Here is a 15035-nt window from a genome sequence, read left to right as displayed (position 1 = left end):
GGGGCCTCTCCAGGCACCGAAATCCAAGGCACAGCTGAGAGTCTCAGATGTGCCCAGTCCTTACTGAAGCCTCTGGTCTCCCTGCCTTTGAGAAAACACCAAGATTTTGCAAAAAAAAAAAAAAAGTCATCTGTAATCTGGACCCCAGCAGATGCCAACAGGCCAGAGAGGCGGCGGACAGAAGTCGGAGCCCACAGCCCTGCTGCCTCCCGGCTGTCTGCCCCCAGGCAGATGCGCCCTGGCTCCAGTCTCCCCGCTGGCGAACCGTGGAGGGAGCTGTGCCGAGGACAGAGGACAGCGCGCCCATCATGGGAGTCGCCAGCTCCGAGGCACCCAAGACTCTCACCGCCCTCTGCCAGGGGACTCGTGTGGTCACATCGCCCAAACCTCTGGCCCCCCAGTTGTGTGCGACGGGATGGCCTTAACCCGGCCCCCTTTTCCAGGAGAGGCTGAGCCCTAGAGAGGAGCTGACTGGACTAGGTTACAAGGCCAGTCGGGGGAGACGATGCTGGACCGGAAGGGTGGGTGTGGTGACCGGGGACCTTGGGCCAGGCTCCCGAAGGCGCTCAGCTCAGGACCTCTCCACCCACACCTGCCCCCAAATTCCACCCCTCCATCCCTCCCAGGGCTCCCCCTGCCCACACTGAGTGTGGCTCGGGTCCCACCCAGCACCAAGGCCGTGCAGGCGAGGCCTGTGCCACAGCCTCTGGTCACCAGATCCAATGGCCCGTCCCCCTCTCGTCCTGCATCCCCACGCCTGCCCACTTCTGGAGCCCTCCACCTCTCCAGCCAGTCGCTCAACGTCTCCAGCTGGTCCCTCCCACGTCAGGCTGGCTCAGGGCTCTGTCCTAGGCCTCTCTGTTACTCCCCCGAGGCTCCCTCCTCTTCCCATGCCATCTTGGTGCCCATGGTCCCAAATCAGCTCCTCCCTGACCTCTCTGCTCAGTTTCACACAGGAAACCCACTGCCTGGAAGACACTGCCATCTGGATGTCCCACGGGCACCTGCGACTCAACCCGTCCAACACCTGCCTTCCTCCTGTGTCCCCTCCAGATTCACCCCGGGCCCAAGCCAGAGACCTGGCTGCCAGGCCAAGCCTTCCCTCCGCCCCACATTCAATCACCTGAAGCCCTGCTAGTTAAGCCCACTTCCTGGGCCTTCCTTGGAGTTGACCCCACCCCGACACCCCTCCCTCCGCCCGGCTCGGCGCAGCACGGCAGCTCCTCACTTCTACTCTGACGCCCCCCAGCCCTTCCCCCACCTATGCCCGAGAGCCTGCCACATGGAACTCTGACCACGTCCCCTTCGTTGGTTTGTCAGGCTCAGTGGTTTCCCAGGGCTCTGGGGATAAAACCCAAATTCTGGTCACTGCAGTTGCCACACTGTGTTGGCGCCACGCGATGCACTTCAGGGTCCCAGTGCCCACTGGCCCCAGTGACAACGCGGCCACACAGCCAGCTGCTGCAGACACCAGATGGACACCAGAGGACCCTGGCCAACCCCTGGGCCTTCCTGCATGACACGCAGCCCGGCCAGACCAGCCATGCGGCCGCCGGCATTGCAAGCCACCATGCCTCCTCTGCAGCGGGTACCAGGCCTGTCCATCTGCAGAAAACCCATCAGGCGTCAGGCTCAAAGAGCAGGCACACGGCAGGGGAGGCACCAGCCCCAGGTAACAAGCCCCGGCCCGGGGCTGCAGGCCCTGCGGTGGGCACGCTGCAAAGACCTGCCTCCACGGCCCTCCCGTTTCCGTGTATTTAAAGGGAAGCAACGTGTTTCCATGTTTGGCATACAGGTTGCTTAAACATTTTACAAAATACTAAATAAAGCTTCTGAAAAACATGCAAAGTCTGTTCGATCAACTGCTCTACACAAACTTAGCGGATGAAACACGTGAGGCGACTCATTCCACCTGTGAGCCCTCGGCTTCCTCTTCTGTAAAGCGGGGATAATAACCCCTGCCCTGCTGGGTCGCTGGGAAGACACAACGAGATCGGGAGGCAGAGAGCTCAGCACCGTGTCGGGTGCGTGGTGAGCGCTCAGGGACTGGTAGGCACAGCATCGTCACCAAGCCGGCTCAACTGCCCGCGGCCAGGGAGGACCCCAGCCCGCTGGGGTCAAAATCTTTGCTCCCCCATTTATTTACTAATTATGAGATGCTGGCCAAATCACCCAGCCTCTGTCCGTGTTTCCTCCAAGGTACTACAGTGATGATAATCGCTGCTTTCCAGGGTCGTGGTGAAGATTAATAATGACGTCTATCTACACAAGCCCAGCGCATCCCGCCATCAGACGCGTGTGTGGCCAACCCTGCACAGTTCCTGAAGCCTGGCAGGTGCTAAATGAACACCATGTTCCCCTCTCGATTCGCACAAGGACTGCAGGGAAGCCCCTCTCTCACACCAAGAGCAGACCTCCAGGGAGACTTGGCTGGGCCCCGAGGGGCCACTCACCTTCCGCCCGTCGACGGCACCCTCGCTGCCCACGTACGCCAGCTTCCGGCGCACGTAGAAGAGCATGTCGTCCTGCCGCGGGGCCCACTTCTCCATGAAGTAGGTAGAGAACATCCAAGTCCAGAAGACGATGCGGTCATCCTTGAAGCACCCTGCACAGGGAGGCCAGAGAGGAGTGAGGAAGGATGGGTCAACCTGGCCCCAGCCCTGTGACCTTGGCCGGGCCCGGGCCCTGTCCCCCACCCCGCCCCCGATCTGTGTTTCTGGTCAGAAAGCAGCCAGGACTCTGTGATGTTCAGAGCCCCCTTTTCCCTCACACCCCACCATGGGGCACCCAAAGAGGCTCAAGGCCACGAGACCCCCCCCATGGCACAGTGGACTCCAGCCTGTGGATGAATCAGCGGCTTCGGTGGGGAAGGAAAGACGGACTCAGAGGGAACGTCATGGGCAGGCTGTCTGGCTGGGAGCCGGAAGGGCTTAGGAGGGGAGATCTGTCAGGCAGGCACCTCCCTCCCCCCATCCCCACCCCAGGCTGCCGCAGCTCCCACGGAGAATCCGACTTAAAGGAACAGCTGCCCCTTTGCCAACCACGCTCAGCCGCAGGCAGGAAGCAGGGAGGACGTCCACCCTACCCTCACCCTGGCGCCACGGAGCCTTTCGGCATGCCAGACTGACTGACTTCTTTTTATTACAAACAGGATTCCTTTATGATAAATCTTTACGGTACTCTTTCCCACACAAGGAGAAAAAGCCCACAGGCTCTGGTAGGAAGGACTGAGTTTCCACTCCAGCTCTGCACTTGCCACGTGACAGCGGGCAAGCATCACAGCCTCTCTGACCCCCAGGTTTCTGGGGGTGAACACAGACTGAGACCATGGGCATGGAGAGCCCGCGCCTGGCACAGAGTGGGACCCACAAAGGCGGGTGTCTAGACAGATCCGACAAAATTCCAAGATATGCTGCAGAGCTGTTTCTTAGAAACCCAAGATATTAAATTGCTCCTGGTTTCTTTCTCTTCTCCAGAAACTACTTTACCACCGTGACTGAGCCCTCGCACTTGGGTCCTGGAAGGACCTGACCTAACCCAACCTTGGAGGCGGGAACCTGGGGGCCGCTGATGCGGGGCTCTCCCTTGTCCTCACAGGCGGTACAGGGACTGGCCAGGCCCCCTGACTTGCAGCCCATGCCCCCTCCTCTGGGGAGTCGGCCATCAGGCTCTGGAAGACTGAGCCGCAGGCAGAAAACCCCAGCCTTTGCTTACATCACCATGACCAGAGACCCAGGCTCCACACCAGCTCCTGCCCTCTGCCCTCTGCAGGGCTGCCACGGGCAGTCTGCAGCCCGCCCACTTCCACGCCCTGCCTGGCTCCCATGTGAGGGAAACAGAAGGGGCCTCATCAGTGAGGCGTCCAGGTCAGCGAGCCTGATTAAGACAAAGGCCACCCATCAGCCTTGGCGGCCAAGGCTGGGAGAGGCCGCAGGACTGACGGCCGCATCCGCGAGCTGGCAGGCAGCAGGTGGAATGTCGCCGCCGTCCGCATCGTTCTGCATCACCGCCCCGACGTTCCTGCCACACCTTTACGACAGGCGACGCCCAGTTCACGCCCCTACAGATCCCTACAAAACTAAGCAAAGGGGCCGTGTTATTCCAAACAAAACAGGAACTCTCCCGTGACTCTGTTTACTCTCAGCTCCCTCAGCCCAAAGCCCAGCAGAAGGCCAATCAGGCGAAATGCTCAGACTGCCCACGCGACTGCTTCCTGGTCCCGCGGAGGGTACAGAAGTGACAAGCAGTGGGTCAGGTCTCCAGTCCCCACCACCTGCCACAGTGAAGTACAAGTTCACCATCAGCGTCACTCAGGGTCAAGCGCTGCCCCCCTCGGGCGGCACTCTCTTTTTATTCTGCAAGCAGAAGGAGCCTCGTGGTGCCTCGGGCACCCAGATGGTTACGATTTGTTACACATTTGCCATGTTGAGTGAGCACCAGGTAGAGCTGCGTAGATCATCTCACTACACACTGCCTGCATTCTGTTATGTCTACTGCCCCGTTTCACAGACGCAGCTGACTCTCAAGAGGTTAAAAAGGAGGCCAAGATCACAGAGTTAGAAACCGCCAAGTCCTCAGACCTGTCAGACCCCCGCGTTGACATTCTTGGAAAATGCTGGACCCAGATAATGAATGCAAAGCGCTTAGCAGGCAGCTGGCAACCCCGGGAGCGCGATGAGGGAGGGGTTCTGGGGTTGGGGGAGGATGCAGGGTTTGCATGCGGGAGTGGAGTGCTGGAGGTGGCACAAAGTACATGCCACTGTATTCTCTAGGATTCCACGTGCCGCCAGGCCTGGCCCAGTGGGGGCCACACAAGGGGTCCCATGTCCCTGCTTTAAATGCTGAAAAATCACTTTCTTCACAGCTCATCCCGCCCAGTTAGTGAGGGAGTCTGCAGGTCCCCAGAGTCTGAAGCAGACTGCCTGCCAGTACTTCCTCCTAACACGAAGGCTCAGCTCACACAGGGGCTGCTGGCACCCAGCCCGAAGGTCACCCCGGGCCGGCTGCCGGCCCCCCCACCCCGATGGGCCACTCCCAAACAACCTCTCAGAGGGGACCAGCCCACCCCCCGTACGCTTCCAGCCCACGTGGCCATCAGAAAGTCCCCCTCACTGCCAGCTCCCCACCCGGGCTGCTGCCATCACCCCTAGAATGCACTGGTTGCCCCTTCCACTCCCATCCGACAGTCTGCCCTCCACCACCACAGCCACAGGATCTTTATTTAAAGATCGTTCCCTGCCCCCCTTAGAACCTTCCCAGGGAATTCGGAGTAAAACCCAAAGTTCTGAGAAAGCTCTCCAAGACAGCCCCTCCTCGCGCTGCTCACCAGCCCTGCTGGCCTCCTTCCCCTCCGATTCTCTGCCCCGGTGCCTTTGCACAGGCGTCTCCTTCCTGTCATTCCAGCTGCAGCTTAGACGACTCTCACCTCTTTAGAGAGCCTCTCTGGACACCACATTAAACGTGGCCCGAGGGGCTTCCCTGTCACAGCACCTTGTTTTACTGCCATCATCACCACTGGTGTTTCATATCGGTTTGCTGTCTGTCCCCCACTGCATGAAAGCAGCTCAGGAGGAGGGACTTGTGTGGATGACCATCAGATTCCAGTGCCCAGAGCAGAGCCAGGCACACAGCAGGCGCTCGATAAACGCTGTGTGAATAATGGGTTGTCCCAAGTTAACAGCAAGCAGGTTCAGTGAGGTGGGTGACTTGTCCAAGTGACCACAGCAGGGACGTGGCCCAGCCACTGTCCATCTGAGGCCTGGGTGCCCCACGCAGGACACAGGGCATGGACTTGCCACTTTATTTCAGTCGCAAGGGCCCTGACTTAGAAAGATCTTCCGAAGATGCCCCAAACACCACACGACACAAGGGCTGCAGCCCCCTCACTCAGCTCGCCCAGGCTCCACAGGCAGGTGGGCCTGTCGCGTGTGCTAAAAAGACCCCTGGGCGTCCAGACAGGGCCCACCCCGACCCCGCCTTTCTGAGCACCTGCAGCCCCTGTGCGCCCGGCAGGTGCAGGTTGGGAGACCCAGCACCAACACGCTCGGAAAGGCACAGGGGGGCTAGACGTTCGCTGTCAGCTGTGGACACCACACGGATGTTATCATCAGCGTAACTACTTCAGTACCAATGACAAACTCATTGTCATTGAGTAGGAAGAAACTCTACTCTCTCAGGGAAACCCCACGCACCTGCCTCTCTCACCCATGAGGTGGGGAGAGGTCTGCTAGAACCATTGCCAGGACCAGCCGTGGGCACCACACCCAGAGACGCTGGCGGAACAGACACGCAGACCACGGCCACACCCAGGACACCCAGTTTAAAGCCAGAAGAGAAATCGCAAAGGTCAAGAGCTGCCCCCGACCCGGAGCACTCAAAATTCCCCTTATGCCCAAGAGAAGCATGGCTGAAATCTAAAGGAACATGAAAACCAGCGGAGAGAAATTCACAATAAATAACTAATGTCCATGTAATAAAGAATTCACGGGGCTTCTCTGGTGGCACAGTGGTTAAGAATCCACCTGCCAATGTAGGGGACACGGGTTTGAGCCCTGGTCCGGGAAGATCCCACATGCCATGGAGCAGCTAAGCCCACACGCCACAACTACTGAGCCTGCGCTCTAGAGCCTGCGAGCCACAACTACTGAGCTTGCGTCTCACAACTACTGAAGCCCGTGTGCCACAACTACTGAAGCCTGCGTGCCTAGAGCCCGTGCTCTGCAACAAGAGAAGCCACTGCAATGAGAAGCCCGCGCACCGCAACGAAGAGTAGCCCCCGCTCGCTGCAGCTAGAGAAAAGCCCGCGCAGCAATGAAGACCCAATGCAGCCTAAATAAATAAACAAACCAAAAAAATAAAAAAAATAAAGAATTCACATCATAGCAAGTTATGAAAGAAAATGCCTAAGAGCCCAATAGATAAACGTGTAAAACACCAAAACAGGTAATTGCCAAAAAGGAAACATAACCACTTAACAAAAATGTGGGAAAATATAAATCGCACTAGTTTTTAAAAATTCACATTGAAAGAACAAGTTGTCCTTTGTTTTCTTTTTTTTTTTGGCCACACCCCACAGCCTGCAGGATCTTTGTTCCCCAACCAGGGATTGAATCCGGGACTTCGGCACTGAAAGCATGAAGTCTTAACCACTGGACCACCAGGGAATTCCCCAAGTTGTCATTTTTAAGAAGGCAAATTTGGTATTTTAAAAATACCACTTAGGACTTCTCTGGTGGTGCAGTGGTTAAGAACCTGCCTGCCAATGCAGGGGATATGGGTTCAAGCCCTGGTCCGGGAAGATCCCACATGCCGCGGAGCAACTAAGCCCGTGTGCCACAACTACTGAGCCTGTGCTCTAGAGCCCGAGAGCCACAACTACTGAGTCCACATGCCACAACTACTGAAGCCCGTGTGCCACAACTATTGAAGCCCGCATGCCTAGAGCCCGTGCTCTGCAACAAGAGAAGCCACCGCAATGAGAAGCCCACACACCACAAGGAAGAGTAGCCCCCGCTCGCTGCTACGAGACAAAGCCTGCACGCAGCAACGAAGACACAACGCAGCCAAAAACAATAAATAAATGAATAAATAATTTTAAAAAAAAAGAGTGCAAAAAGAAAAAAAAAATACCACTTAGGAAAACTGGCAGATTCGACAAAGTTAAACACATATTTACCAGTGATTCAGCCATTCCCAGGTACTTGCCCAAGAGAAATGAAGCATGTGTCTGGCACAGACACTGGTATACAAGTGTTCACAGACACTTTGTCCCTAGTAAACCCAAACTGGAAACCAGGAGGAGGTACACGTGAAACATGACGTAGCCACTCAATGTTCCTGGCAATGAGAACAAACTACTGATCCGCACTGCACTACGGATAAATCTCAAAATCATCATGCTGAGTGAACGTCAGGCATAGGAAAAGCTACACCTGAAAGGCCACGTTCACATGACGCTTCAGAAAAGGTACAACTACAGTGACAGAAAGCAGACTGGTAGTTGCCCCAAAACGTTCTGTTTCTGGTGGTGCTTTCACAACCATCAAAACTCATCCAATTACTTACTTTACACGGACACAGTTTATTTTACATAAATTATACTCCAATAAAGTTGCTAAAAAGTTATGACAGCCAAAGCTGGGAAGAGTACATTGAACTGGGAGCTCTCATATATGGCTAGAGAACAAAAATCACTCTATCCTGTGTGAAAAGCAAGTGAGCATTTTCCTGCTTCTGTGAATCTATCTTACGGAAAAGAAAAAATAGGAGTAAAGTAAATAAATGCCTTTTGCAGAAAGACATTCCCTCTGTATCAATGAGAGCAAATAATATAACAACAATAATCATAATAATAAGGAAGGAGAAAAAGAAAGTAATATTCTGTAATTATTGACATTTAATCTAGGTAAATTATGCTGTATGTACTAAACCTAATCTCCACCAGTCTTTTAAAAGGATGCCTATGAAGACAAGTAGGTACATGGAAATGCGTGTAATACGTCTGGTGAAAGAGCGGAAGCTCAGGCTGTACACACACTGACCACAACTACATACGTCACACGCCCGAAAGGCAGGAGCTGCTCTACCTCACAGGAAATATGTTTTCTTTTTTCTTTGTTTTTACTTTTAATATGTTGTGGGTTTTTTTTTTTTTTTTTTTTTTGCGGTACGCGGGCCTCTCACTGTTGTGGCCTCTACCGTTGCGGAGCACAGGCTCCGGACGCACAGGCTCAGTGGCCACAGCTCACGGGCCCAGCCGCTCCGCGGCATGTGGGATCCTCCCGGACCGGGGCACGAACCTGTGTCCCCTGCATCGGCAGGCAGACTCTCAACCACTGCGCCACCAGGGAAGCCCTACTTTTAATATTTGTAATAGTAAGATGACACCACTTTTTCCCATGAATGTACGACTTTTGATGAATGTCATAAGGCTCATTAAAGTGAGAGGAGGGGGACAGAGAAGGGACTCCCCACCTTCAGAGGGAGGAGAGGAGGGTGGGATAGGAGACAGTCCAAGTCCAGAAGCTAGGAAGTGTCAAGGTCACAGAGAGCGTCCAGACTCGTGGAAGCAGGTACAGCGTGTGGATCTACAGCCAGACATACCTGAGTTCAGGCCCTGACTCTCCTGCCCCCCAGCCAGGTGGCCACTGCACCCCTCTGGATCCCAGGAACTCCATCTGTCAGAGGGGTCTAACCTGCCACCCTCCCAGAACCAACAGTGAGGACGGGGGGCGGGGGGAGAGGCCAGTACGAAAGTCCTTTGTAAGCCGTAAAGTTCTGTCCACGTGTACATTCGGGGGGACCCTCTGCACTGCTGCTTCATGTGCCCCTGTCGGCAGTGTGGCTCGCGCAGATGAGGTCATGGATCCCAAACCTGCCAGTGTCCCTAAACTACGCGGTGCAGTAACTGTGTGAACAGACACATGAGGGGTAACTGGACCCTTGTGTGGCCTGTGAAATCAGTACCAGCTTTTCCCAAGACCTGTCCAGCAAGAAATCCCCTGGGTCATAAAGCCTGAGAGCCGCCAGTCCAACAGAGAGCTCCCTAATCTCCGTGATTCTCTCCGGCCCTGTCTCCCTGCCATCTGGCCACAGGGGCAGCAAGTTTCCGGACCCCTGAATCCAGTGGATGACAGACTTATGGGAGAGATGCAGCCCCAGATGCTGAGCCACTCACTGGGGCAGCACCACGGACAGCTCCACGCCCCCAGGCTGCTCCCTGCTGGGCTGTGGGCCGTACAATCTGTTCTCATAATCCATGGTAGTTATGTTCTATAAAGTAGCCACAGACACTGAAGTAGCAAATACCGAACGACTGCTCCTAGGGAAATACAGGGTTGAGTTCCTGCAAGTCTCTGGTTACAATTTCGTCCACCGATCAACATGTATAACCTTGTCTTACGTGTTTCTGTTTAAAGACACCTTATTTAATATATAGTTGGGTTATTAACATTGAACTCCAGGACACCAGCACTGTAACTCGTGCCTGAACGAAGCTTATCTAACATGTATATTCTCCATAAGGCCCATCACAGCCTTCTCTCGCTTGAGGCTATACAGCACTCCAGCTTTACGCTTGGGGCCACTTTAAACAGCAAAATCACCACCAAAAAGCACAAAAATGCAAATACATGGCACTATATAGACCACAAAAATGGTGAGTTGAAACAAGGAGGCGTGGTGTCACCTTGCTCAACCTCAGCTGGGACCGTGCACCTACCTCGGGTGACTCAGAGTTTCCCACCACTCTGCACACGTCTGCGATTAACCACAAAAGCACCAAAAAAGTACTGACGACTTCGGGGTTATGGATAAATTTCTGTTGAGTAGGTAAATCTGTAATACAGAATCCGTGAATAATGAGGATGGGCTGTATCAGAAAAACTGGTCTCTTCCAGCTCGAAATGGGACTACGGGGATCCAGCCACCTCCCCTGCCTGCAGTGAGTGACCTGCTTTCACAAGCTACCGGCTTTGAACTTCAGAACTGGGAGAGCCCTTTATAGACTAGTGAGTCTGGGGACGCACGGAAGAAGGCACGCAGCTGTGTGAGGAGAAGAACCCGCGCCTCCCACGCCCAGCTCCGTGCTCTACAACCACCCGGCCACAGATTCTCTACCTCATTCTGCATGACACTGAATGGGGGATGTAATCGTGCCAACAGCTCAACAGCACTGACAGTGATGATGGCTCACGTTTGCCCTGCACTCTACAGTTTATAAAGCCCTTTCACCTGTTACCTCTTCATGGCAACTTGATGAGGTGGGGATAACCTCAGTTTAGTTTAAAACCTCAGTCTTTGGTTTAAAAATAAGGCAGGGCGGGCTTCCCTGGTGGCGCAGTGGTTGAGAGTCCGCCTGCCGATGCAGGGGACACGGGTTCGTGCCCCTGGTCCGGGAAGATCCCACATGCCGCGGAGCGGCTGGGCCCGTGAGCCATGGCCGCTGAGCCTGCGCTCCGCAACGGGAGAGGCCACAACAGTGACAGGCCCGCGTACCGCAAAAAAATAAATAAATAAGGCAACTGAAGCTTGGGAATCCAGTGGCTCGACAGCATCTGGGGCTCAAACCCTGCCACTCATATTCTTTCCAAGGTCCCAGATGTAGGCATATGCACCTGAGTCTTCAGCAAGTCAATCTTTTTACAGTAGTGACGTCAAAGATCACTGATCACAGATCACCATGGCAAGCATCATAATAATAGAATATTCAAATCATAGAGGGAGCAATTCTAACTAATTTGATCTATTAATTTAACATGACCCAATAGAAAATGCCAAGAGAATGTTTTAAAATAAGAACAGCCAGGAAAATTCAGAGTGATGTGGGATCCTGATTCTTATCAGATATTAAAACATACTAGAAAGCTAAATCCTCATGTCACCATCAACACAAACTACACAACCCTTCCGCGTTGCAAACAAAAAACCCACAGACTGTTGGCTGCCTGTCCTGCCACGTGGACGAGGTCGACGTGAAGGCTGGAAAAGGGCCAGAGAGAGTGGAGATAGGAGATGGAGACAGTGGGGCCACTCAAGTCCTTAGTATTGGGCATTGCTAGTCTTCTGGAGGCTTTAGTTTTCAACTCTTCCACAGATTGTTAGCCAAAAATTTTATTTTTTTAATTTTTTTTATTGAAGTATAGTTGATTTTACAAATTTGTAAAAAATTTACAAATTTTTTTATTGAAGTATAGTTTCCGGTGTACAGCAAAGTGATTCCGTTATATATACATGTACATATATACGTGTATATATTCTTTTTCAGATTCTTTTCCTATAGGTTATTACAAATACTGAGTATAGTTCCCTGTGCTATATAGTAGGTCCTTGTTGGTTATTTTATTTTTTTAAATTTTTAAAATTTTTTAAAATTTTAAAATTATTTATCTTATTTAGTTTTGGCTACGTTGGGTCTTAGTTGAAGCACGCAGGATCTTCGTTGAGTCACGCGGGATCTTTCGTTGCGGCACGCCGGCTCTTCATTGTGGTGCATGGGCTTCTCACTAGTTGTGGCATGCGGGTTTTCTCTTCTCTAGTTGTGGCATGCAGGCTCCAGGGCGCGTGGGCTCTGTAGGTGTGGCGCGCGAGTTCCAGAGCGCGTGGGCTCTGTAGTTTACAGCACACGGGCTCTAGTTGAGGCGCGTGGGCTTAGTAGTTGAGGCGCGTGGGCTCAGTAGTTGCGGCGCGCGGGCTTAGCTGCCCCGCGGCTTGTGGGATCTTAGTTACCCGACCAGGGATCGAACCCGCGTCTCCTGTACTGGAAGGCGGATTCTTAACCACTGGACAGGGAAGCCCCTTTGTTGGTTATTTTAATAAATTTCTTATTGTCTAAGCTACCATGGATTAGTTTCTTCACTTCTAACCCTAAGAAAGAACTCAAGAGTCACCCAACTTTAAGGAAACAAACCAAAAACCCTCCCTTAATCCCATATCACCTCTAGCTACTGTCTCACCAGAAGCTGTCTCCAGCGGAAAGTTTTCAGTCCTCTCTTACTTGGACAGATATGTTAATTTACAGATCTGTTAAATTCTACCACTGATTTTCGGTTTTGGTTTTTGCTTTCCTGCAGAACTCTCTGACTTCATCTCTGCATCGTTTCACTGATTCTACCTTTAAATGTACCTGGAAGCCAACCACTTCTCACAAACCACTCTGGCACCGGGGCCAAGCACCACCATCTCCTGCCTCTATTCCTGCCCAGCTCCCTAACTGGTCCCCATGCTTGAATCAGCTCTTGCCACGCCCCTGCTCTCAATCCTCCATGAGGCTGACGTCCTCACCTCCACTTGGCTCCTTTCTCAAACACCTACCTTCTCAGGGAGGCCTCCCCAAACCACGCTGTTTAAAATTGTAAATCCAACCCAACAGTCCCTACCCCACTTCCTGCTTTATCTTTCTCCATAGCACCTATCACTCTATAGCTCATATCTTTTTTACCTATCTTCTTTGCTCTCAGTCTTTCCTGAGTACAGGAGCCAGCAAACTTTTTCTGTTAAGGTCCAGATAGAAAATAGTTTAGGCTCTGCAGACCACACGGTCCTGTCTCAACTACAAAATCACCCACAGCGATACATAAAGAAATGGGCATGGCTATGTCCCAATAAAAGTTTATTTACCAAAAGAGGCAGCAGGCTGGAGGTGGCCTGGGGCCATCGTGCGCCAGCACCTGCCTTACTAGAACATATCTCTTTTAACAGAGCATTTTCCCTCTTTGATTGTTTTGTTCACTGCTGTACACTTAGCTCCTAGAATAGTATTTAGCCTATAGGAAACAATAAATATTGGCTAATTAAGTGAATAAATGAAATGAACCGAACGATTAATGAGAGCAAGGTGGTACTGGTACACAATTAGATCAATAGAACAGAATAGAAAGTACAAAAGCAGAATGAAAATACATGGTAATTTAGTTTATATAAATATTCATCCTTCCAATCAGTAGGATGAAGACAGTTCTTCAACAGGTGGTCTTGGAACAACTGGCCAGCTGAGGAAAAAGAATAAGGTTGGGCCCCTGGTCACGTCAAAACCGATTCCAAAAAAGAAAAACTTCTGATGCCAAAAGTAAAATCATAAGAAAACCAAGTAAACCTTGAGTGAATTCTTTATTCTCTCAGAAAGGGGAAAGCCCTTCTGAGTAGGACACAAAGGCTGTCAAAGAGAAGAATGATATTAAAAAAAAAAGACAAAAATTAATAAAAGAAAAACAAAAAGAATGATAGATAAATCAAACAACAGAAAAAAATTTCCATAGGAAAACACCCCCATACAACAGAAACAAAGGCAAAAACAACACCACACTGGAAAAATCACGGGATCTCTTAAATGAGGGTTAATTTTCTTAACAAATAAGTTTCATACACTGCATAATAAAATGAAACAGGACGGAAAGGCAAAGGGAGATATAAACGTCTTCTAAGACAGGAAACTATGCTCAGCTTCACACAATTAGAGACATGTAAATGAAAACTGAAAAATTCTATTTTTCACCTATCAGATGTGAAAAAAGTCAAAACACCTGACAACATTCCGCGCTGAAGAGGGTGTGGAGAAATGGGGACTTCGTATCAGGCAGCAGGATAATAAACTGATGAAATCTGTAACGAGAGAGCTGGGCAACCAAACCACAGCTGCTTCTCCCTTTGACCCAGCAGCTCCTCCCCTGAGGGGTTTCCTACAGTCTTCCACCGGCCGGTGTAAAATTCTGTAATTCCTACAGCACTGCTTACAAAGTACTGGAATGGTCCCATCAACAGGAAAGTTAACTGAATAAATGAGAGATCATTCACAGAATGGGATACCGTGTAGCTTTCAAGCACGAACTGAAGAGCTCTATCTGCACCGCTAAGGAAAGATCTCTAGGGCAAATGAAGCGAGGGGAAATATGAGGGGCTAACAGTATTAGAGGTTTTATATTCATATAAAAGTGAATCGTTCATAATGACCCAAGTGCTTGTGGGGTGAGAGGCTGGGGCACTGGGATAATGGAACCCAGCCCTCGGGGCTGTTAGGAGTTTTTAATTAGTTGATACCCTGGAAGCCCAACCAGGCTGCCACCGAGCAGGGGCCCAGGGTCAGCAAGTGTTATTTACATCATTGCCAGTATTATCACGGCCTCTGGAGAGAGACCAGGGAGGAGAAAGGCGTCTTGGCCTTTTCTCTATGACTCTTCTCAGACATTTGAATTTTGTGCCCTGACCATGTTTACCTATTCCAAGAGTAACAAACATTTTTAATCACAATGCAGTTACTTGGGGAAATGCTTATGATAGAAAGCTAAAGAAAAAAGAACAGCAAAAAACAAAGAGCAGGCCACAAAAATTGTACAGAACACTTGAAGGAAGGAAATTGCTTTTTTAAAAAAATGCCTAAGAAGAAAGACTGAAAGGAAGTTGAACCCAAACGCCCACAATGGTTAGTGTCGAGAGTGGGGGAATTACAACTTTTTCCTGTTTTTCAAACACTCTGTAGTGTATCAATAATACGCTGTGCATCTAAACAGCACCAAGGACTCACCGTGTGCCAGGCACTGTGC

The 15035-nt window shown here is 51.5% G+C and overlaps 1 protein-coding gene across 2 annotated transcripts in view; it reads right to left on the bottom strand.

Moving 5' to 3' along the window:
- KIAA0930 (KIAA0930 ortholog) overlaps positions 1–15035 on the bottom strand; it is a 44587-nt gene that overhangs the window by 14520 nt on the left and 15032 nt on the right. For both annotated transcript variants that reach the window (XM_073788079.1, XM_033865862.2), the window contains exon 2: positions 2454–2605. In XM_073788079.1, the coding sequence (XP_073644180.1) occupies positions 2454–2605 (152 nt within the window). The remainder of the gene's footprint in view (positions 1–2453; positions 2606–15035) is intronic.

This window comes from Tursiops truncatus, chromosome 11 (genome assembly GCF_011762595.2).
Source record: "Tursiops truncatus isolate mTurTru1 chromosome 11, mTurTru1.mat.Y, whole genome shotgun sequence".
Lineage (NCBI taxonomy): Eukaryota > Metazoa > Chordata > Mammalia > Artiodactyla > Delphinidae > Tursiops > Tursiops truncatus.
The sequence above is the reverse complement of the archived record's forward strand: the minus strand, read 5'-3'. Positions and strand labels throughout refer to the sequence as shown.